We start from the raw sequence: 22,133 nt of genomic DNA on the forward strand, positions 1-22,133 counted from the left end.
CACAACACTGTGCAACCTGCTCTAGGGGAACCTGCTTTAGGAGGGGGTTGGACTAGATGATCTCCAGAGGTCCCTTCCAACCCCAACTATTCTGTGATTCTGTGGAATTGGTGGGTGAGGTCATGTCAGGCCAAGGGAATCTTCTCTTCCCAGTTTGTTTGCTGTTCCTAGCTGGCTCACTTTGGCTTCTCTGGCAGTGGCCTTTGGGCAAATCGTTGTCTCCGGCAAGGAGATACGCTTCTCCTGAGCTCTGTGTAAGCAGCTTGGCCCTTGCAGGAGGGGATGGGTTCTTGGTCTGCAGCCTTAATGTGAGGAAGATTTCCCCTGCTCCTCCTGTGTCCTGCTGCTCTTGTGTGGCTCTAGAGCAGCAGGTTGGGTCTGCAGAGCTGGAGGACCAGCTTGGCGCCGGGCTGTCATCACCTGCTCCAGCAGGGTCAGGCTGATGTTTTCCCCTTCCTCGATTTCTGCAAAATTAAGCAGCCCAGCTGGTTAATTCTCCTGCAGTTTTACTGCAGCAAATTGGACTTCAAAGGGAATTGAAAGCGACTCTTTGTTTTTAATGGTCCCCTTGCTGCTCAGCAGACTCCGCCAGCAGGTTTTCTGAGCCAAGAACAAAAGGAATTGCCACAGGTTACAAATAAATGAGATTCAGCTCCTGCATAACAATGTCTGCAGACTGTTAACCTCTGTCTGCTGACAGGAGTGGGAGTGGGAGCCTGCGCAGGCTACCACAGCCAGGGCTCCATTTTGGGGCATGTCATGGGAGCTTGCTGCCTGGAGCTGTGCAGGTGGCAGCTTTGCAGTTTCCCTGCCTCCCTCTTGCATGCACACACAACCTGCCCTGAGGCAGTGCTTGCACCAGCATGTCACTTTTTTTCCATGTTGCCTTGCCCAGAACTGGGCAAGATGAATGTTGATCAGATACATGTGCATCAAACACTGCAAGAGCCCTAAATCTTAACCAAAGCCTGCAGGATCTCTGGTCCCCAACTCTGATATCTCCTCTCTGGACATAGGCTGGTCTGAGCCTTTCTCTGGCTCTGATGAGAATGGATGGAGATTCCCAGGCAAGATGCTGCATCTGTCAGTTTGTCTGTGCCCTCTGTCCTGGTTTCACCTAAACCAGGCCAATTTTCCTTTCAGTGATTTTTACTTTCAGCTAAGTCTCCTCTAAGTAACTGCACTTTCTGAAACTAACTACGTGTTTTGCAGACAGTGTCTGCTTTCAGGACTGATAACGCTCGAAGTCTGTAGTTATCGCTGAGGCACCGGTAGGGATGTTATGCAGAAAGGCTCTTGCTGTACTTAGTCTTAGAGAAACCAAGGTCACTGCTGAATTCCTCACTGCTTACAAGTGAAGAGTCGAAGGGGGGTCGCACCTGCAGGGAGAAGCGGACAGGGCAGGTGACCAAAAATTGACCAACGAAGGTATTCCATCCCGTACACGTCATTCTCAGTATAAAGTGGGGGGATCACAAGGGTCTCGCTCTCTTTCTGCTATGGCCGGTGTCCGAAGAGGACTCTGTCCGTTTTCCTGCTGCCCCCGATCCCGATCCGTGCATCCCTGAATCCAGCTCTCGACCGTTGCTAGGCCCAGCCTGGGCCTTCCCGGAGCCTGCCCTGCAGTGCCCGTGGTGACATGGCCGACATCGGGGGAGCTCGATTTTGGTTTTCTATATATATTTGAATATATTTGTATATATTTGAATATATTTGTATATATTTGATTATTTCTATTATTATTATTATTATTCTTTTTCATTATTATAGTTTATTAAAACTGTTTTAACTTTCCAACCTGTAAGTTTCTCTCCCTTTTCCCTTTCCCTTCCCCTTTTGGGGGGGGAGGGTTAACAGAGAGCATCTGCCACAGGTTTAATAGCTGGCCCAGCTTTAAACCGTGACACCCTGTGAACCTAAGACCAGTTCACTGTTAGAGAGTGGGAACAGCTATTTGGTGTCAGCTATACTCAGCTGACAGGCTGTTAGTGACAGGAATGTGTCCTGCCCAACCATGGTTAGTTGAGCTATTGTGTTCCTGGGCTTCATAGCATCTCATGAAACAACCTGGACCTTGGAGAGGACGTACAAATCCTTCCTTTTCTGATTAATGTGCATTAACCCTTGCATACTATTTCCAAGACTCCAGCAAAGAGACCTGTCAAAGGCTCTGAGTGCAGGCTGTGACCTCCCGAAATTGAAGGACTCCAACCACTGGCCTCAAAATAGTCAGTGCAGGTGGCAGAAGAGCCACCTTCTTCCTTAGGCACAGCTGGCCATGTCTGGCACAAGTAACACGTGACGTGGCGAGGGAGAGGTCATTTGATTCAGTGCACCAAAGCAATGTCCCAGCATGACAGTAGTTGCGCTGCTAAATTATGGTGCTGGTGCTGAGGAGAGAGCAGTCCTCCTCGCCTTGTTTGTATGGGCTGTAATTCAGAGATCCAACACAAATCCAGCACAGATCATTAATGCAGGGTCCAGGGAGAGAAGAGGCAGAAATAATGATGCTGTTAAATCAGGCTTCATGAATATGGAACAATGTCTTATTTTGCATTATTATGGCTGTTACGTAAAACATACTCCCCGCCTTTGTGCTGGGGACTGCTACTTTCTCAGCTCTGTCTGGATGGAGCCAGTGATGGTGCTGACAAGGGCTTTAAAAGGCTTTTCATGGGATGACATAGAGAATAAAAAGGAAAGGTTTTTTTGGATCAGTTCCTGGAGGGGGATGTAGTGAGAAGGGTGCAGAAATAAAATAAACCAAAACCAGGTAATAGGGTATTCAAAGGAGAGGTTGTCTAGACATTTTGAATTGGTCTCAGTTGTTCAGTTGTGCATGAAAGACAATCCCTGTGACTTGGTCTATAGCCCCCAGATATATAGAAAATTGTATTTGACACCTATGGAGGTGAAGGAAGTTAAGAGCGGGTGCAGAGCTGCTGTTCATGGTCTGTTATGGTGCAGACAGGTCTTGGTCCTCTGTGTGAGGCTCCGAGCTGCAAGGGCCAGCTGCCTTGCAAAGGCTTTGCCTCTCAAAAATGTCTAGTTGTGTGTGAGAGAGGGAGAGGCATATCATGGGATGGCTGAGGTCCTTTTTTAATGGTAGACCTTCCCCAAAACTCCTTCTTGGGGTGGCAACTCTGTATGGGAGGAGTGGTTTAATCCCAACTGTCCTTGAACACAAACAGCTGTTGGGTTCAAGCAGGCTCCTCTGAGCCTGTCCTTGCTCCTTCACCTCTCCATCAGGGTGCAGCCCTTGTGATCAGGCAGAAGGAGCAGGCTGTGACTGGGCATGCACCTCATGCTCTGCCTGACCTTCCCTTGGGATTGTGAGAACTGTCCAGCAAACACTGGCATCCCAGTAAGCTTCCCAACATGCTTTGGATCAGGTCCTGAGATGCTAAGTTCAATCCATGGCTGCAACTTCTCATGCCTTGTGACAATGAATCTCTTGTTCTCCTGCCTTTTTTTTTTTTCCCCTTTCTCGGGGCTCAGTCTATTGTGCTGTTTCCATCTAAGGCATAAGCAGACTAACTGTGGTTCATACACTAGTGTTGCAGCAAGGGAGATACAGGTGCTCTAGTAGGAGCTACCAGTTGAGCTTTTTCTCCAGTGCTGCTTCTGCAGGGCCTGCCTAGAGTCAGGGGAGTTAAATACAAGGAGAATAGAAGGTACTGTGGTGTCTGCAGAGGAGTGAGCTGGATGCAGTGCAGGTAAGTAATGCAGAGCCAAGGTGGCTTTCCATTGCCCTTCTGCCTTGCTGCACTTGTTTGCACCAGGAGTCAAGAAGCCTCTAGCCTCAGGTTTTCTGCTGCCAAATTTTGTCTGGTTGCCACTCCTATCTGTGCAAAGTGAGTTCATCAGGCTTTTCTTCTGATCTGAGTCCTAAGCTCTAGAGAACCTGCACTGAACGCTACTACAGTATCGTACCTAGCTTGTGCCCCAATCCTAAGCACTAGTGGTGGAGTGTTTTAGGTAGGACCTCCATTCTGGGGCGGTGTGAGGTCCTGCCTGCAGCGTTTCCTAACCATAGCAGAGCAGAGCGCCCTAACTCAAAGACGTGGTAATGATCATGCTTTAGGTTCACAAACACCTTGTATTTGTAATGAATTCATGGATCCCTCCCGCTGTCCCTACTCAAATCAGCCATGTTCAAGAACAAATCCTAGAAAGTATGAAGCTGTGCCCAGGCAAGTGGATGGGTCTTTTTCAAGCTCAAAAGTGTCCCTCTTTATACTCTTCTAGCCCCACCTGCTCTGAAGCTGTCTGTCAATGAGACGCTGGTGGTCAACCCTGGTGACAACATCACTATGCAGTGCTCTCTGACAGGCGGTGACCCACAGCCAGAGGTGGTTTGGTCTCACTCCCCTGGCCCAATGCCTCCCAATAGCCTTGTGCAAGGAGGCAACCTCACCATCTGGAGGATCCGCGTGGAGGACTCGGGCTACTACAATTGCACAGCCATCAACAACGTGGGGAACCCAGCAAAGAAGATAGTGAACCTGCTGGTGCGGTGTAAGTTGCCCTTTTTCTCAGAGCATGGGTTTTCAGGGTGGAGGGGCTAGATTTGCATTTCTCCTGGCTATTCTTGTACAGCTGAGGGTGAATGTGATACTTAGAAGCGATTAGTATTCTGGAGAAGTGCCTGTGCAAGCTTCTCTGCTCCCAGACCAACAGCTGTGCTAGCACTGCTTGCAGCCTCATCCCAGGCTGTAGCACTATCCTGGACTGGAGAATGATCCCAGACTGCCAGATGTGAGGCCCTCAGTACATTTTGTGGGAATGTAACTGGGGGAGGTCTTTGGACAGATTTTGCGTGGAGATGTGCCTTCCTGAGGAGCAGAGCTGTTGTCCTGTCTCATGCAAGACACTTTGCTGTCCCTAACCAGTTTTGCACTTGTGTTCATCCCAGCCATGAAGAATGCCACGTTCCAAATCACCCCTGATGTGATCAAAGAGAGCGAGACCATCCAGTTAGGGCAGGACTTGAAGCTCTCATGCCATGTAGATGCTGTCCCCCAGGAGAAGGTTTTCTATTCCTGGTACAAGAATGGGAAACCAGCCAGGTTCTCAGACCGGTTGCTCATCACCCGGAATGACCCTGAGCTCCCACCTGTGACCTGCAGCTTGGAAATTATTGACCTGAGATTCAGTGACTACGGCACCTACCTGTGCGTGGCTACCTTCCAGGGAGCACCCATTCCTGACCTCAGTGTGGAGGTGAACATCTCCTCGGAGACAGGTGAGCCTCTCTGTGGCAGCTGGGGACTTCGGAGGAGTGGTTAGCATCACTAGCTGCCCCCCACCCCCATGCGTCTGGCTTTTTTGAAGGACCTCACATGAGTCTTGAATCCCCGTGGGGAAAAGTCTCACATCCTCAGGCAAGCATTTGGCTGGGACTGGAGATGGGTGATAGTTGCAGCTCCTCTGCCAGATGTGTTATGCACCAAACAGATCTTCCTTTATGTTTTCTCCCTATGAAAAGTCCAAAGTGCAGTCTAGTCAAAGCTACAGAGGCAGGTTTAGAGCGTACTTGTTCAAAGAAGCCTCCAAATTGTGAAGGAAGAAAGAGGGGGTGGTATTTCACCAAATTTCAAACGTCTCTTTGCTTAGAAGGGAGTAAAAGATAAAGAAAGCTGCTCTTTCCTTTCTTTGGCATTGCTTATGAGGAATGTCCCTTTTTTCAGAGCTGTGGCCAGGAGATTGGTATCATCTGTCATAGCAAATTCTGTGAAGAGCTTTAAAGTTTACTGGATTGCAATTGCAATCTGTCTTGGGCACTCTCTGTAAGGAGTCCAAGTGTTATAAATGCACCGCCCCACCCCCCCAACCCCCGTTCCCCTCCACCTTTAAAATCAGGGTCAAAGCTTCACCCTATAGCTTGGTGAGGACAGGACTAATCCATAAGTGTGTTTGTCAGTCACCTTGGGGACTGAAATACAGGGTCTCAGGGCTGCCTTTTTGTTTCTGGGTAAGCGGTGGGTCCAGCTCTGCTCTCCATTACATCCATGTCATCTTGCTGCCTTTCCAGGACCTTGAGGGTACAGCACAAAGCAGCATTGGGCTAGTAATCTGGTGAGGACTCCCGAGGGTAGCCAGCTGCACACAAATTTCTGTCCTGAACCTTAAAAGAAAGTTTTTTCTCAATCCCTGGTTGTGCTGGATCCACTGGCCAGGCTGGTCCCAGTCTTGATTGTGGATGTTGCTCACTTCAGCCTCCCAGTAGAAAGTGCCATGACTGCTTTTGATGCTTTGGGAAGCCCTTGTCTCCCAGCACAAATGCTGGGGCCAGCCTGCTCCCAATGGGACTGCACTCAGTGCTCATTAGCAGCCTGGAGATCAAGACCTGACCATGCATGGACCCACTAAACACTGAAGAGGGGTGCTTCCCTTCTGCTGGCAGCCCAGGAAGGTAGGGCCCTCTCCATGCCAGAAGTCACTAACCCTGTCATACCAACAGGGAACAAAACCAAGGTAACCCCCCAATCCTGGTGCAAAGCCGGCTCTCCCGACCTTGTGTGGCTGCTGCTGCCAGGAGCAATCTTTTTTTGCCCAAGATCACTAGAAGGCAGAGTGCAGTTGTGTTTAAGACTGCAAGGGTAGGAGGCTGTGAAGGGCTGGGAGACCCTGGACAATCCCACCAAAAGTCTGGGCAGTGTTTGTTGGTGCAGGTGTTGGTCCAAGCACCAGCCATTTGCTGCCTTAAAGGAGGTGTCTGCAGTGGCAGGTTACCCCGTGCTCTGGCCTTTCCGGTGGAGGGTGAGCCCCACATGCTCGTGTGGATGCTGCTGATGAGGAAGGGCAGGAGGGCAGCCTGGGGTGTTTTGAAGCCTCTCTTTGGCAGCCTGGGCCAGTAGGACTTCTTTGTGACCAGAGAGTGAAAATGGCCATCCCTGCCAGAGCAGCTCTCCATGCCGCAGCCAAGGCTTTCCAGCGTGCGGCATCCTCACAAACAGCAACGCGTTTTCCTCAGAGCGCAGGATCAGAGCAGGAGGGCGGCAGCACTGGCTCCATGTTTCCCCAGTGAAAAAAGCCTGAGCTCGCCAAGGTGGCTACCTCCACTGAGCGGCTCCAAGGAGATAGCTTTAATTAAAAAAAAAAAAAAGAAATCTTCAAATGCAATTTATAGCTTTTCCCCATGGAGAAAATTGCCTCTCACCAGGTAAGCGTCTGCTAGTAGTGTCTGGCACTGAGAGTGCTGTCGTCCCTTCGCGCTGTGCAGGACAGGGTGTGATGAGATTCCTCAGCCCACAGGAGACCTGCAAATTGAAAATATGGCCTCCCTGTTGCATAGGGAGGTCACTACAAAGGCAGATTGGGCTGGAGCCATCCTAAATTTTCTCATAAAGAAGCTGTGGGCTGTAATGTGTGCAATTACTGTAGAACACTCTCCTTTGCTGGAGTTGAATTGAGCTAACATTGTCCAGACCAGCTTGTTACAGCCTCTGTAGTTCTAAACTTTGATTTAAATGGAAACGAAGTACATGGCCCTTGCAGTTATGGAAGCATCAATCCAAGCGTCACCGCTGTCAGCAGGAAGGGCTGAAAAACGGGCTTTCAGAAAATGACTGTGGCCATATTTACTTCAGTGGAACTGTTAACTCTGAAGCCTAATACAAATGTCACTATTACATGGTTTTTAGCATAAACATCCCCTTCCTGGGTTCTTGGTGGAGTTGGGGGTACGAACAACAAACCTCTTCCTACCGACACCTCTGCACCCGATAGCTGTAGTCATTAGGTTTCTTTTGAGCTTTGTTTATCAGCAAAGTTTTGTTTGTCAGTTGATAGCTGGATATTTCTTGGGTGTTACTGTGCCTCCAGCTCTAGCTCCAGCTCAGCAGCAGTTCTGCTGGGTGAGCTCTTCCCAGCCTGGAAGGGATGCCAGAAGTCATCTTAGCTGGGGCCCATCTCTCACTCAAGTGAGCCAGAGATAACCAGTGTGCTGTGAATCTCAATGGAAAGTAAGCAAAGACTCTTAACAGAGCTGGCTCCTTGCTGTGGTTTAGGAGCAAACAGGGATCATGGACATCTGATAAGGCTGGAGATGCGATCTGCAAGCACTAGTCCTGTAAGTCTTGGTTTTGGTCTGACCTGGATAAGGGGACTAGATACCTTGGCAGATACGACTTTTGTTTCTTGGCCAAAAGACTGCAGTTCCACTTGGGAAATTCACTGACCAGAAATACAGAAATGGATCAATGAGGCTTTTGCCTTTGGGTTCCTCAGTGCTAGCCCTGCTGCTGGACAGCATTTTGCAGCTAGAGGGATGGGAGCTAGGGGATTGTTCCAATACAGCTGGCACTTGCCATTGGTATTGGGATACATTGCTGGAGAAACTGGGATCTTCCTTGGTACCCTGCAGCTCCAGACCCTGTAGGAAGACTTACATGGGCAGTGTGTTCCTATAGGGGTTGCAGCGTGTCAAGTGGAAACCTTTGGAGTTCAGGGCTGTTGGTGTGACTCAAACACAAGCATCTCAAGAATGTTCCTTGCTTGCCGGAAACTCAATGTAAAATGATTCCCTTCTTGTCTCCCTTTTAGTGCCACCAACCATCAGTGTCCCTAAGGGTCAGTCCACCATCACTGTCCGGGAGGGCTCCAGGGCTGAGCTGCAGTGCGAGGTTCGAGGGAAGCCCAAGCCACCCATCATCTGGTCCCGGGTAGATAAGGAAACACCCATGCCTTCAGGGACAATGACAGTGGAGACATACGATGGGAAGCTGCGCCTGGAGAGTGTGAGCCGAGAAATGAGTGGGACCTATAAGTGTCAGACAGCCAGGTACAATGGCTTTAACATCAGACCCCGGGAAGCCCTGGTGCAACTCAACGTGCAGTGTGAGTATAACCGTAGAGTACTGGAGTGCCTGTCTGAATGCCTGTGTCCACAAAAGCCTGTGGGCCAAGCAGGGTTGACACACTCAGTGCTGCTTTCAGGCAGAGTTGACCTTTCTTTCTGAACTGAGCAAAGACATCTCTTTTGTCTGGGGACCTTTGAACAGTTTGTATTTAATTGGCTTGGCCACACAAGGCTGAGGGCAGGATACCATATGGCCAGCATGTTGCAAGTGGAAGGGAGAGGTGTAGAATGTGTTTGTACACAATGCTTTCCATTTTCTTACCAGTGGATGAGGGCAGAACAGCAGCTTTACCAGGTGTGTGCTTGCGTGCATTACATGTGTGTAAATTACCTTCAGGGTATGTCAGTAAGATTCTAAGGTCAAGCACTCAAAAGGTGGCAAATGAATGTTAATTAGGCTATTTCCACTCCGCAACCCTTTCTTCAACTTAGTTACCCTCGCTGCCATTTTTCAACATGCCTGAACCATTTTGCCTGAAAAGCAGTGCTGTGCAGACCCTAATAGAGGTTGCATAGTCCCTGACAGCTTCCATGCAGTAAAGCTGTGAGTAACAGAAAACTGATTCTTAGCATGTGGTGTATTGAGTGATTTCAGTGATGGGTGATGCTCCCCGCCCTACTTGAAGGCGATATCTGTGCATAAAGGTGAATGTCGAGGGAGGGATGCTGCCGGTATCCACGTGGGATGACTGCCTCCATCCTTTCCCTGCAGCGGTTTCTCCCTCTGGAGAAGTGAGTGCCAGCTCAGTTCCCATGCTGTTGAGGTGTGTTTTGACATGTGGAGGTCTGTGCTCTCTCCTTCAAGACTTTGAATCAGACATGGGGAAGGCAGCTGGGTAAAACACCTTGGTCTGGAAGGAACTGCAGCTGTAAGAGTAGCCCTCCCTGCAGACCTTGTTCCATTGGGACAGTGCGATTGCTGAACTCCCCCAGAGTCCTCTGAGCAGCACAGATCTGGCAGGTGTGGGATGGGTAGGGAGCAGGTTACTTTGCACTGGGGCACACTGCCTCTGGGCTGTGACTGACGAGCCTCCATGCGCAGCACAGCAGCGCTCATTAGACACGCTGCCGCACTCCTCCCAGGCTCGCTCCCCGAGAAGAAGAGAAGCGAGACCGGAGCAGATAACCTGGCTGAAGCCAACCAGACACACTGCTGACAGATGTGAGCTGTTGGGAGCACAGCAGTAACGGAGGTGTGCCAAATCCTGCAGGTGTTTTGAGTATTCGAAGATCGCCTTTTAGAATTATTTCTGTCCATTCAGGAGCATGGCAGGAATTATATTACAGGATGGGGACAGGGAAATGGGTGCAGATTTCCGTGAAGGTTAAGTATGTGTGGAGAAGCTTCCCTCAAGCAGGTTGGAAATGGGTGTCTTGGTTTAAGCTGTTTCGGAAGTCAGGCTGAGTCAGGTGTATGGGACATGGCAGGACATGGCAGGGACTCTCGGTCACCCCAAGAGCTGATGAGAGATGCAACAAATTCTCACTGTTGAGTGAAGAACCATCAGACCTGCTGGTGTCCCCAGCCTGGTGTCGGTGTTTGAAAGCTGTGTGTTCCTCACTGACCCTCATCACCCCTGCAGAGGGAGGAGCAGTGCCAAGCCTGGGATAAATTCAGGCTTATTAGGTGGTCTGGAGGAGAATCACAGCCCTGAATCTTGGGCTGGAGGGGGAGGACATGACTCCCCATGCAAGAAAGATGGTAGGTAGAAGCCAGAATCTGTTCTGGGGCAGAGCCCTTGATGTGACACCCAAGAAGGCAAAGATGTGATGAACTTCTGTGTAAAGACTAACTCAACATATTCTTCCTATAGCTCTTCCCAAGGCCAAGCAATGCTTTATTGTGATCTCGCCCAATTAACAGTGGCATAGTCCACGCGGGAGCCCTCTTCCCTTCTCCATCAGTTCTGTGTACCCTTAGTTGGAGCTGGGTGGGTACTGCGTGTTTGTTGGACTGAGCTGCTGCCTCCTACCTGAAAACTGTGGAAAGAGCTTACGGTGGCACTGCCTGTTCTATGCCTGAGCAGGCAGCTTTGGTTTCAGGGCTGTCAATTTGCTCCTTCCATCAGCATGAAAAACAAACTGCGAAGCAAGAAAGTAGGGCAAGGATTGCCCTCATCCCCTTTATAGGCTCCCCGCTTTCCCCCGCACCAAAATAAAACACCATCCCTGTTTATCCCTCTCCTCCTTGTTCACACAGCTGGAAGAAGGTGGGTGCCGCTGTGGGGGCTGCTGTGGTTAATTGAAGCGCTGCTTTTCAGCGTGTGTAGCTCACTAGTCCAGTGGCTTGCTCTGGAATTCCCAGCTTGTTGGAAATGGGGATCGTGTGGCTTCTGCAGCCTCTGTGATGAGTACTTCCTTTGCCTCCCCGAGCCCGTGCATCCCACCGGAGAGATGCTTAGGTGGGGTGTGCATTCACGCGGGTGTGCGCGCACGTGTGTGTGTGTGTGCGCAGACGTGCCTATTCATGTGTCGGCGTGAGCTCCTTTTGAACTGGCTCACTCAAGGGAAGAACGAATTCTGGGTGATAATGTGGTTGTTTCTCTGATTTGCTCCAAAGCTAAAGTTGCAAAATCAATACAGAAGATCTGATTAGATGTCAGAACCTGTTTCTGTGTTTCTCTTTTCTTTTTCTCCCCTCACCCTCATGCATATAGTGCTGTATTGTAACAAACTAGCCCAGAGATAAGCTTTGCCAACTGCACTGCAGTAGTGTAAAGAGAATATGAAGGCAAAAAGAACAAGTCAGCTGTCAAAGAAAAAAGAGGTGTTTGAGCTTTTTATTATTTTTCGTATTTTGCAAGCAGAAAAAGTTGTTCCTTATAACTCTGTGGTTAGGATGAAGAAATGTTGTATACTGGTTAGAGCGAGAGACTGGGACTCCTGGGAATCTGCCTACCACTTGGAGTGACAATTTCTTGTCATCTTTTCCCGTATCTTCAGAACAGAAATAAAACTGACCCATGTCTTCAAGGATTTGTGGGGCATAATAAACATAGCACTTTGAAATCTTGAAATAAAAATAGTAATGGAAGGGTAGAGTGCTGTTAATAATGTCAATGCTATTGCTAATGCTGTTTTCAAGGCGTTTTTCAGGACGAGGCACTCACTCAAGAAAAATCCAGCAGAAAAATGAGTCCTCTGCAGAGGTGGTTTTAAAATCAGGGCTGGGTCACCCTGTGTAGTAGAGATAGTGTAAGGCTGTAAAACACACACTGAGCTTGAAAATGTGCAGCACTCTGGGTTTTGGCATACAAAGTGTCATTTGAGCCAGTATGTATGAAAGGAAGAAAGAAAGGAAGTGTATATATGTGGGTCAGTGAAAAGGATGCTACCTAGATACAAATTTAGCAAGTACATAATAACAAATTGCAAAAAATGTATTAGCCGTGTATCCTAAAAGCCTGGTCAAAATAGCATTTCCATGAATTACAAAGATTAGTAGTGACTCTAAACTCTAGCTGTTGCTAGAACCATCCTTTGAGATGACTGTCTTGCCTTGGTGAATTTTACGTTTGTTCTGTTAGAACCTCGTATAACAGTGTGGTGTAATATGCAATCCTAGTACATTATCCAGTTTAAATGATACTGTGTCAGCAATGATGCTTTGTCCGTCCTGAACAGCATGTCATAAACTACTGGACAGCTCAGTCAAAGTCCAGCTCAACCCTGCTCTCCTCATCACACCTGATCCTTGATATATCTACCCCAGTATTTTCCCACAGACAGGTTTATCCTCCCTCACAGCACTCACTACTTGCTGTCTCAGGCCCTTGCTCGATCACCTGAATGGGTTCTTCCTCTTTAGATGACCACCAAAGCCTGATAGCAGACCACCCCTATCTCCTCTATTGAGAGATGTTAATTAGTTCACCAAATTCTGATGATTGGATATGCAGACTTTTGTTGATACCATTTTTGTCTTTGGCAGATGTCGTGGTGTCTCCAAAGTACCCAGAGAAAGAAAGGAAGAAGGAAGAGGAGATATTTACATAGGGTTGACCTTGTTTTGGATAGTCAAATCTGAAAGATGATCCTGTTGTTCATCTTTGGGTCACACAGCATGTGAGATCTTGGCAGGAAGAAAAACTAGAAAAGGAATTAACCCGAGTGTCTCCTTCCCTGGAATAACGTGGCCTGCAAATTTGGCCCCTTCTGGATCCAAAATAATAGTCCACAATCATCTGGGATTGATCTCCAAAGGATTAGGCTTATTGCCCTTAGACAGAGTTTTGCTACATTAAGCAGCAGGTGGATTATTGTGTTTTATCTTCAAAATATAGTGAATATTAGGTGTGATCAGGAAAATAGAGTGTCCTTCTCTTTGGAGGGGCAGTTACCGTGACTAACAGGACAGGAGACATTGCATAGTCCTAGACATAGGTATTGCCATAGGGCCAGTAACCAGCAGGTCTGGCTCTGCCCTGACCTGGAATACATCCAGAATACATCCTGCTGCGGCATCTGTTGTCCTTGTCACTTAAAGTAATATTCAGGTGGGCACAGATATGTTTTCCTATTCAAGCTCACACACTGGCAAATGTAATTCCTGGTCACACGCTGTTGACTTATTCCTCCTTAAAATCCTGCTGAACCCATTGGCAATGCTGTACATCAGGCGGGCAATAGTCAGCATCAATTTCCCCTGTTATCTATGTAGCAAACGGAAGAGCAGAGAGGAGAGGAGGGGGAGATACTGTAAATAAGTAAGAAGCATTGCTGGATCCACGCGACTGGAAATGGAAATGCATTAAACTGTTTCGATCAACTGTTGAAGCCATCGCTCAATGTCAGTGCTCTTTGCTGGTGCCCTGCCCCCTCTGAAACATAAGCTTGGATATTAACTACTCCATTAAAAGCACTCTTGAGGCATGCTCCTGGCATGGAGATATTTCTTCAGAGTGGCTAGGACTGGGCTTTTGGCTCCTGAGAGCTCCTTGCAGCTCTCCCTGTCTGTGTGAAGGGAGTCTAAGAGAAATGAGACTGTCTGTGGCCAGAGCTGACCTGTATCTGTGACCAAGCAGGCCTATCTGTCTTGCCCTTTGACCATGTGAGCTGGACTATGGAGCCATCTGCTAAGAATTTTAGACTTGGCTGGTTTCATTTCTGAGTATATTTATTAATAGTGACTGTTTTAATTTTTTTTTTATTATTTTAATCGGTGAAGTCCATCCTGACTCCCTACTCCAAGCTAAGGAGCACAGTTTAGGAGCTAACTTGGGGACAGAAGGTGATGGGTTTTTTTTCTACCCTTGCAGTGGCTGGGGATTTCCTGCCCTTCCATTCATGCTTCAATATTGCTGATCTACATGGTACAGGTCTTGTTCCCAAGACAGTGAAACCCTAGGCTCTTATACCAACCAGAGGTCCAGGGTGCTCTGGTTCATTTTAAACCATCAGAGGCTTAAGAATGAACTGATGTTCTTGGGAAGATGTGTCGGTGTTCAAAGCCATGGGGAAACTATGCCTTCTACAAGTTCAGTGTTAGCAAACCTAGAGACTTTCATTCGTGAAAAGAAGAAAACCATTTGTAGTCATGGGCATGACCTTGAATCACCAGTCTGAATAAAGCCTGACTTGATCTCTGTTCCCACTTTGATGGAAATCCTCCCTGTTTACCCCTAATTTGTTGTACGGTGGTTTGTGTGACTAAGCTGAAAGTATACACGTTATTTCTGTGTTTCTATCAATACACAGAATTCCCCCCCGCTCCCACCATTAAAAGCAGAGATCGTTTCTGATCGTCAACGCATTTTCCGCTAGCAGTATTGTGACTGGGATTAAGTTGCTTAGAGCTTGTGTTTGTGCATGTCACCCTGTCCTCAGCGATACGGCGTTAGGATTGCTCGCTCCGCTTCCCAGTGCCTGGGCTGCTAACAACTAATTAGAGTTGTCAGTCTAAGGACAGGCTGAAGGAGGAATCAGTTTTACTCCATCATGGCTGTAAACCCCAATGGCCATGGTTCAGAGCACAGTAACAACCACAGAGGCTTAGCTGGCCTCAGGTTTGTTTTAACAATTACCATCTATTGGTCCTGGGGCCTGGCAGACAGAGGCTGTGACAGCACTTATATCGGTTTTGGATTTGGTCTGAAGATGGGGTTGTACCAAATGTAGCTGAAAAGAGGATGACTCCTGTTTGTCTAGGACTTGTTGGCCCTACCCTCCTGCCAGCCTCGTGGCATTGAGGGGCAGGTAGTCTGACAGGCTAAGGATGCTCAGCTAAAACCTTCTTCTTTGTGACCACCTTTGTGTTTGCGGAGCAAAGCCCCAGGATTCCCAGTGCTGCTTTTTTGTAGTGTTTGGTGTATGCAGCTTTGGAGGAAAATGTCTTTCACAGGGTTGTATGAATTTTGGCTGGCCTGAATTTTTCACCTCAATATGTAGCAATTAGGACTTGCTCTGCAGGACCCTGGTCTCTTCTCTGCTTTCTGCCTTGTGGGGAAGGTTCCCATGTGCTGCCACTCACCAAGATTTTCTAGTGAAGTCTCCCTTGCATGCCGAGAGCTTTTCCGATTTACTTCTTTGATTGAAATTGGTCTGACAGAGCATGTCTGTATGCTGTGGTGGCCAAGAGATGTAGGAGACTTGAGACATTAAGTGAAAGGCCCAGATGGCAAGGAGAATTCACCGGAGCAGTGAAGGCTGGGGAGCAGATTTTGCAAAGCTGGCATGTTCAGTCTGTGGCACCACATGTCAGCTGCAAAGTACCGGGAGGCCTCCTCACTGTGCCCTGGGTAAATGACTGTGAAAGAAGAGAGGATGATACCCAGGCATGTACATAAGAAAGGTGGGAGCCCTCCTTAAAAGAGGGGACCTGGGTCTGCTACATGAGATTGCAGCCTGCCTGCACTGCCGTTCAGCCTTTGTGTGGCTCATTGCTCATCTCTAAACACCTCTGTGGTTGTAATGATAGGCTGACTAAAAGCTTGTGTGAGAGCGCCTTGCCTAGAGAGATGAGTTTGTTTGTTCAGAAGAGAACCGGTTTAAATCAGCTAATCAATTTCTCAGATATTGTTGGGAGAAACAAATACACTTTCCATAAGCTGCCGTTATCCTGTTTTTTGGCCAGACTCTCCAGGAAGAGCAACTTAATTTTATTGAGAGAGAGAGACATCCAAGCTATACAGTTTTGTCAGGAAAGGAGAGACAGAAAGGAGAAAGGAAAAGAGCTGTGTGGACATGGTGGATGGCAGACTCTGTTGGTCATCTCCCTCTGGACAATTGCTCACCTACTGTGGTCCTCTCAGGGCTAAACACCAGATCTGGTACTGTTCTAATTCAGACAATCCTTTTAAGGTTTTCCTGCCATGGCAGCTATTTTCCTTGTTAGGACCTAGCTATACAGCAACTTGGGTTAAAAAACAGCTCCAGAATTCTCTCAAACACTTTGTGCTGGGCATCCTGCAAGGCTGTGCATGTGCCATACTGTGAGCTGCACAATAACGCTGGCATCAGGACACATGGGGCAAAGGGAGGTGGTAGATGAAGGGTGTTAAAAAACTGCTGCCAGCTCTCAGATTTTAAAGCTGGGGTCACAGGACAGGAAAGGAGGGAATGCCCTGTCCCTATCCAATTCTGCCTCTTGGAGATCAGGAATTAAACATGAGTTTCCTGCTGTGGGGAGAGAGATGCCTCGGACCAGGACTCACTGGGGGAACCAGGAAGACACCAAGCAGGCAAAAAAAAGCAATTCATTTTCTCATGATAACTCTCAGCCTCTGCACAACAGCCTGAGGCAGAGGAGTGAAACAGTTGTCCACACCTGCAGGGGAGCATAAGGACATCAGACCTGACACAAGACCTGTGCCAGGGGAGCAGAGGCTCTTTTCCCCCAGCGTCTTTCCTAGAGAGAACTATGTGATGCCATGGTATTGTGTCCCTGCCTTTGCTTTTCTCCCAGGATTTTTGCTCCATAAACTATGTCAGGCAGCACCTATGAGAGTGCAGGAGCAGGGTCCCATGCAATTCCTCATCTAGTCCCTGCACCCTGGCACTACAGCAGAGTTATTTCCTTCAGCCTGGCCAGAAAACTGGCAGGCACATGGAGGCAATGCAGAGTAATGATGCCATTTTTGAGGAGGGAGCTTGTGCAAGGAAGACCCCAAGTCACTCCTGATATGAACAGAAGCCCTAGTAGGAAACTGAGCATCCTGGGGGGTTTCTGAATTTTAATTAGCTGTGACCATCCTGAGCTCGAGCTCCAAAACAGCACCTATTACCTTCACTCCTATAGGGAAACTGTTTGAACGTGAATTAAATTTCGGAGGTGCTCAGGCTTCTCTACGTCCCAGCAGGTCTTCCTGCTGCCAGTTCTGTGCTGGGACACTGTACTGGGAGGCTGAGGGTTCTGTTTTTAGGAAGGGCACAGCAGCCTTCGTGGGCTTTCTGTGGGGAAACAACTGTTCAGTTACTAGTTTGTGTTTTTTCCACTTGAGCCAGTCTCTGAGAAAGGAACTGTCTTTTCTTTGAAGCCAGGAAACAGTGTTTTCTCAATAAGCAGAGATCACATTTCCAACATGCACCCCTCTCACCCTATTTCATTTCATATAGCTCCTGATTTCCATTCCTCTTTGCCTCTGTATTGCAAGCACAAATAAGCATGTGTGTGCACACGCTCCTACCTTATTTCAGCTTTTACTTCTGATTCGAATTTAATTGGCCTCCAGGACATGAGATAAAGCAGTCGGTTTTCTTTTATGAACCCAGTGATGAACCTGCAAAACCCTCACTGGTTCCAGGAATTGACAGCTGTGCTTAAATTTCTTAGTTGCATGCAGACCTGTTGCATTTTGTATGATTTTGGAGTCCTTGTTTCTAGGGTCATGTGTGATCGCAGGAAACCATGGAAATTTTTCATTACTGTTGACTGGGAGGGAGCTGACTTTTGAGACTGTTTGCTTGTTTGCCAAGCTGCAAGGGGATGAATGGGATGTAGAAGAGACCGAAAATTACTCCAGTCCTGTGGGGAAGAAGCATCTGGGATGAATCCCTGCTGGCTAAAGAAAGAATGGCAACTGAAGGCCATTCCAGTTGACCCTTTGTAGGCTCTTGATCTGTTGTGACCTGCTGTCACGTCTGATGAAATGAGTGCTGTAAATCTCATCTGAGCAAATATGCTACAACTCTGGGCCCAACTCAGCCAAACATTTGATGGGAGGAATCAGCTGGAGTCCAAAACTAACAGGAGTTCCCGACAGTGGCTGTGATTGAGGTCAAGAGAACAATAAATAATAGTGGCATTTGCATTGAACAGGGGTTTTCCTTACCAAATGCTGATTGCAAAGAGATATTTTACTGTCCTAATCATAAGCTAGAATGCAGTAGCTAATAACAACTTAATGCAGTATAGATGGGCTTAATAATGCTAGGCCTGCTGGGATTTTCTGAGCAGTTTGTAGCTTATGCATAATACAGGCCCTTTAGCCAACCTCTCAGTATGCTGTAAAATGGGGAACTGGGGCTTGAGGGAAAGGGAGCAGCCCTCCATCTAAGGTGGATTGCTGGAAAAAGCATAATGGGTCTAAAGGGATGAGAAGATGGTGGCAGTTGTCTGGGTCAGAGGAAAACAGAACAACAATCGAAATGGGTTTTTGTTGTTTGGGGATTTTTCTCTTCCCCTTGGGCTGCTTGTAATGAGGCGTTGCAAAAGTCCAAGTTTATGCATGGAAACGGGCAAGTTTTCATTCTGATTAGCTTTCTAGGAACCGACTCAGATGTATAAATGAAAAGATGAAAATGAAACTACCTACAGGTTTTAAAGAAAAGAGGAAAAATGGTTGGGTTTTGTGTGTTTGTGGTGGTTTTTTTTTGGTTTTGGTTTTGGTTTTTTTTTAAAAAAAACATTTGGGGACGCTTACGTGCTCCAGTGCTAGGACTCTGCTTCCTGTTCATTATGAAAAAGCAAAAACTCTTTGAATGTCTCTCTAACCATTTTGTGCTGTTTGTCCAGACTGGAGAGTTAATTATATGCCAAGCATAGTCTCTCTCTCCCTAGTGGAGCTGAGGAACGAGGTGAGTTTACCTTTGTGAATCTGAACTTGGATTATTTGTACATTTTCAATGCAGCATCTACTCACAGACTGAAGTGATACAGAATTCAGTGTGTGCCTCAGTAAGTTGTTCCAGTGGATTTTTACTCTCATGATTCAGTTGTCATGATTTAATCTAAGTCTGTCTTATTTCAGTTTCCAACTACAAGCTCTGTTTATGCCTTTGTCTTCTCACATAAAGAGCTATTTGTTATCAGCAGTCTCTTCCTTGTGTAGTCTCAGACACCAGAACAGGTAATCTCTTAGCCTTTTTTTTCAGTATGCAATCCCGAAAGAGTCTCCTTAGCCATTCACCACAAGGCGTGTTTTCCAGCCCTTGATTCATTGTTGTAGCCCTCTTCTCAGTTTTTTTTCAACATCTTTCTGGCAGTGTGGTCAGCCGTATTAAACGGATTTTCAAAAATGATCTCATGATGCAGATGAAGAGGTGGTGCTCATCTCACAATATGTTTAGTAAGCTTTGGCTTAATCATCCAAGGATTTGGATACCTTTTGACTACAGAATTAAGCTGAAAGCTGATGTTTGCTGGGTTACATTGGCTCACGCTCCTCTTGGAGTCATTGTCTTTTTCCTAACAAGAGTGACACATTCTTTCCTCAACAGTTTTCTTCCCAGACCTTTACGTTATAGAAGATAAATTGAGTGCAGCTACCATAAGCCCATTCCATCAAGCAAACCAAGTTGTCCTATGCGAGGTGTCTCTCTAGTATGTTATTTACTGCTGCATATTTTGTGTCTTCTACAGATGTTGGTATCTTAACCTGACATAGGTACTTAAGGATGGCAATTGTCAGTTACTGCACATTAAAGTGCTGCCTTTGTGGGGGAGAGAAGGAAGCAAAGCACAAACCACATCCCAGAGCTGTGCCAAAGTCTGTGCCCAGTCACTCCAGCTGCAAATGGATGTAAAGTCATTTAGACACCAAAGGTGGTTATGTGTGATGTTGGCTACACAGCCTGAACAGGGGACTTTTATCATTGATATGCTTTAGCTATGCCAACCTGCTGGCTGGATCTTTGACCTTGATGAAGATGTCAAGGTCATCTTGATGAAGGTCACCTTGATGAAGATGTCAAGGACTGCTTCTTCCGAGCTCAAGATCAGAGCATCCCAGCAGGTAGGAAGTCAAGGAAAGGTACCAGGAGACCTGCATGGTTAAACAGGGAACTGCTGGGGAAACTCAAGTGGAAGAAGAGGGTGTACAGATCATGGAAGGAGGTGCTGGCCACTTGGGAGGAATATAAGTCTGTTGTCAGAGGATGTAGGGCGGCAACTAGGAAAGCTAAGGCCTCCTTGGAATTAAACCTTGCAAGAGAGGTCAAGGACAACAGAAAGGGCTTCTTCAAATACATTGCAGGTAAAGCCAACACTAGAGGCAATGTAGGCCCACTGATGAATGAGGTGGGGGCCCTGGAGACAGAGGATAAAAAGAAGGTGGAGTTACTGAATGCCTTCTTTGCCTCTGTCTATACTGCTGGAGGCTGTCCTGAGGAGCCCCGGACCCCTGAGGCCCCAGAAGAAGTCAGGATAGAGGAGGAATCTGTCTTGATAGATGAGGGCTGGGTCAGGGACCAATTAAGCAATCTGGACGTCCATAAATCCATGGGCCCTGATGGGATGCACCCACGGGTGCTGAGGGAGCTGGCAGAAGTCATTGCTAGGCCACTCTCCATCATCTTTGCTAAGTCGTGGGCAACGGGAGAGGTGCCTGAGGACTGGAGAAAAGCGAATGTCACTCCAGTCTTCAAAAAGGACAAGAAGGAGGACCCGGGTAACTATAGACCAGTCAGCCTCACCTCCATCCCCGGAAAGGTGATGGAACAACTTGTCCTTGGTGCTGTCTCTAGGCACATCAAGGATAGGGGGATCATTAGGGGCACTCAGCATGGCTTCACCAAGGGGAAGTCATGCTTAACCAACTTGATAGCCTTTTATGAGGACGTAACCAGGTGGATAGATGATGGTAAAGCTGTGGATGTGGTCTATCTCGATTTCAGTAAAGCGTTTGACACGGTCTCCCACAGCATCCTCGCAGCTAAACTGAGGAAGTGTGGTCTGGATGATCGGGTAGTGAGGTGGATTGTGAACTGGCTGAAGGAAAGAAGCCAGAGAGTGGTGGTCAATGGGACAGAGTCCAGTTGGAGGCCTGTGTCTAGCGGAGTCCCTCAAGGGTCGGTACTGGGACAAGTTCTATTCAATATATTCATTAATGACTTGGATGAGGGAATAGAGTGCACTGTCAGCAAGTTCGCTGATGACACAAAACTGGGAGGAGTGGCTGACACAACGGAAGGCTGTGCAGCCATTCAGAGAGACCTGGACAGGCTGGAGAGTTGGGCGGGGAGAAATTTAATGAAATATAACAAGGGCAAGTGTAGAGTCCTGCATCTGGGCAAGAACAACCCCATGTACCAGTACAAGTTGGGGGCAGACCTGTTGGAGAGCAGCACAGGGGAAAGGGACCTGGGGGTCCTAGTGGACAACAGGATGACCATGAGCCAGCAGTGTGCCCTTGTGGCCAAGAAGGCCAATGGCATCCTGGGGTGTATTAGAAGGGGTGTGGTTAGCAGGTCAAGAGAGGTTCTCCTCCCCCTCTACTCTGCCCTGGTGAGGCCGCATCTGGAATATTGTGTCCAGTTCTGGGCCCCTCAGTTCAAGAAGGACAGGGAACTGCTAGAGAGAGTCCAGCGCAGAGCCACGAAGATGATTAAGGGAGTGGAACATCTCCCTTATGAGGAGAGGCTGAGGGAGCTGGGTCTCTTTAGCTTAGAGAAGAGGAGACTGAGGGGTGACCTCATTAATGTTTTTAAATATGTAAAGGGCATGTGTCATGAGGATGGAGCCAGGCTCTTCTCAGTGACATCCCTTGACAGGACAAGGGGCAATGGGTGCAAGCTGGAACACAGGAGGTTCCACATAAATATGAGGAAAAACTTCTTTACGGTGAGGGTGACCGAACACTGGAACAGGCTGCCCAGAGAGGTTGTGGAGTCTCCTTCTCTGGAGACATTCAACCCCGCCTGGACGTGTTCCTGTGTGATATGGTCTAGGCAATCCTGCTCCGGCAGGGGGATTGGACTAGATGATCTTTCGAGGTCCCTTCCAATCCCTGACATTCTGTGATTCTGTGATTCTGTGAAATAGCATCAGTTTAAGAGGTTCATATGGGATCTCACTAGAGAGGTCTTCCTAGGGAAGGTCTTCCCTCTCACTAGC

The 22,133-nt window shown here is 47.8% G+C and overlaps 1 protein-coding gene across 1 annotated transcript in view; it reads left to right on the plus strand.

Moving 5' to 3' along the window:
- MDGA1 (MAM domain containing glycosylphosphatidylinositol anchor 1) overlaps positions 1–22,133 on the plus strand; it is a 147,702-nt gene that overhangs the window by 61,592 nt on the left and 63,977 nt on the right. Inside the window, exons 6-8 of the mRNA XM_068410735.1 lie at positions 4,249–4,518; positions 4,916–5,245; positions 8,548–8,841. Coding sequence (XP_068266836.1) covers positions 4,249–4,518; positions 4,916–5,245; positions 8,548–8,841 — 894 coding nt within the window. The remainder of the gene's footprint in view (positions 1–4,248; positions 4,519–4,915; positions 5,246–8,547; positions 8,842–22,133) is intronic.

This window comes from Nyctibius grandis, chromosome 1 (assembly GCF_013368605.1).
Source record: "Nyctibius grandis isolate bNycGra1 chromosome 1, bNycGra1.pri, whole genome shotgun sequence".
Classification (NCBI taxonomy): Eukaryota; Metazoa; Chordata; class Aves; order Nyctibiiformes; family Nyctibiidae; genus Nyctibius; species Nyctibius grandis.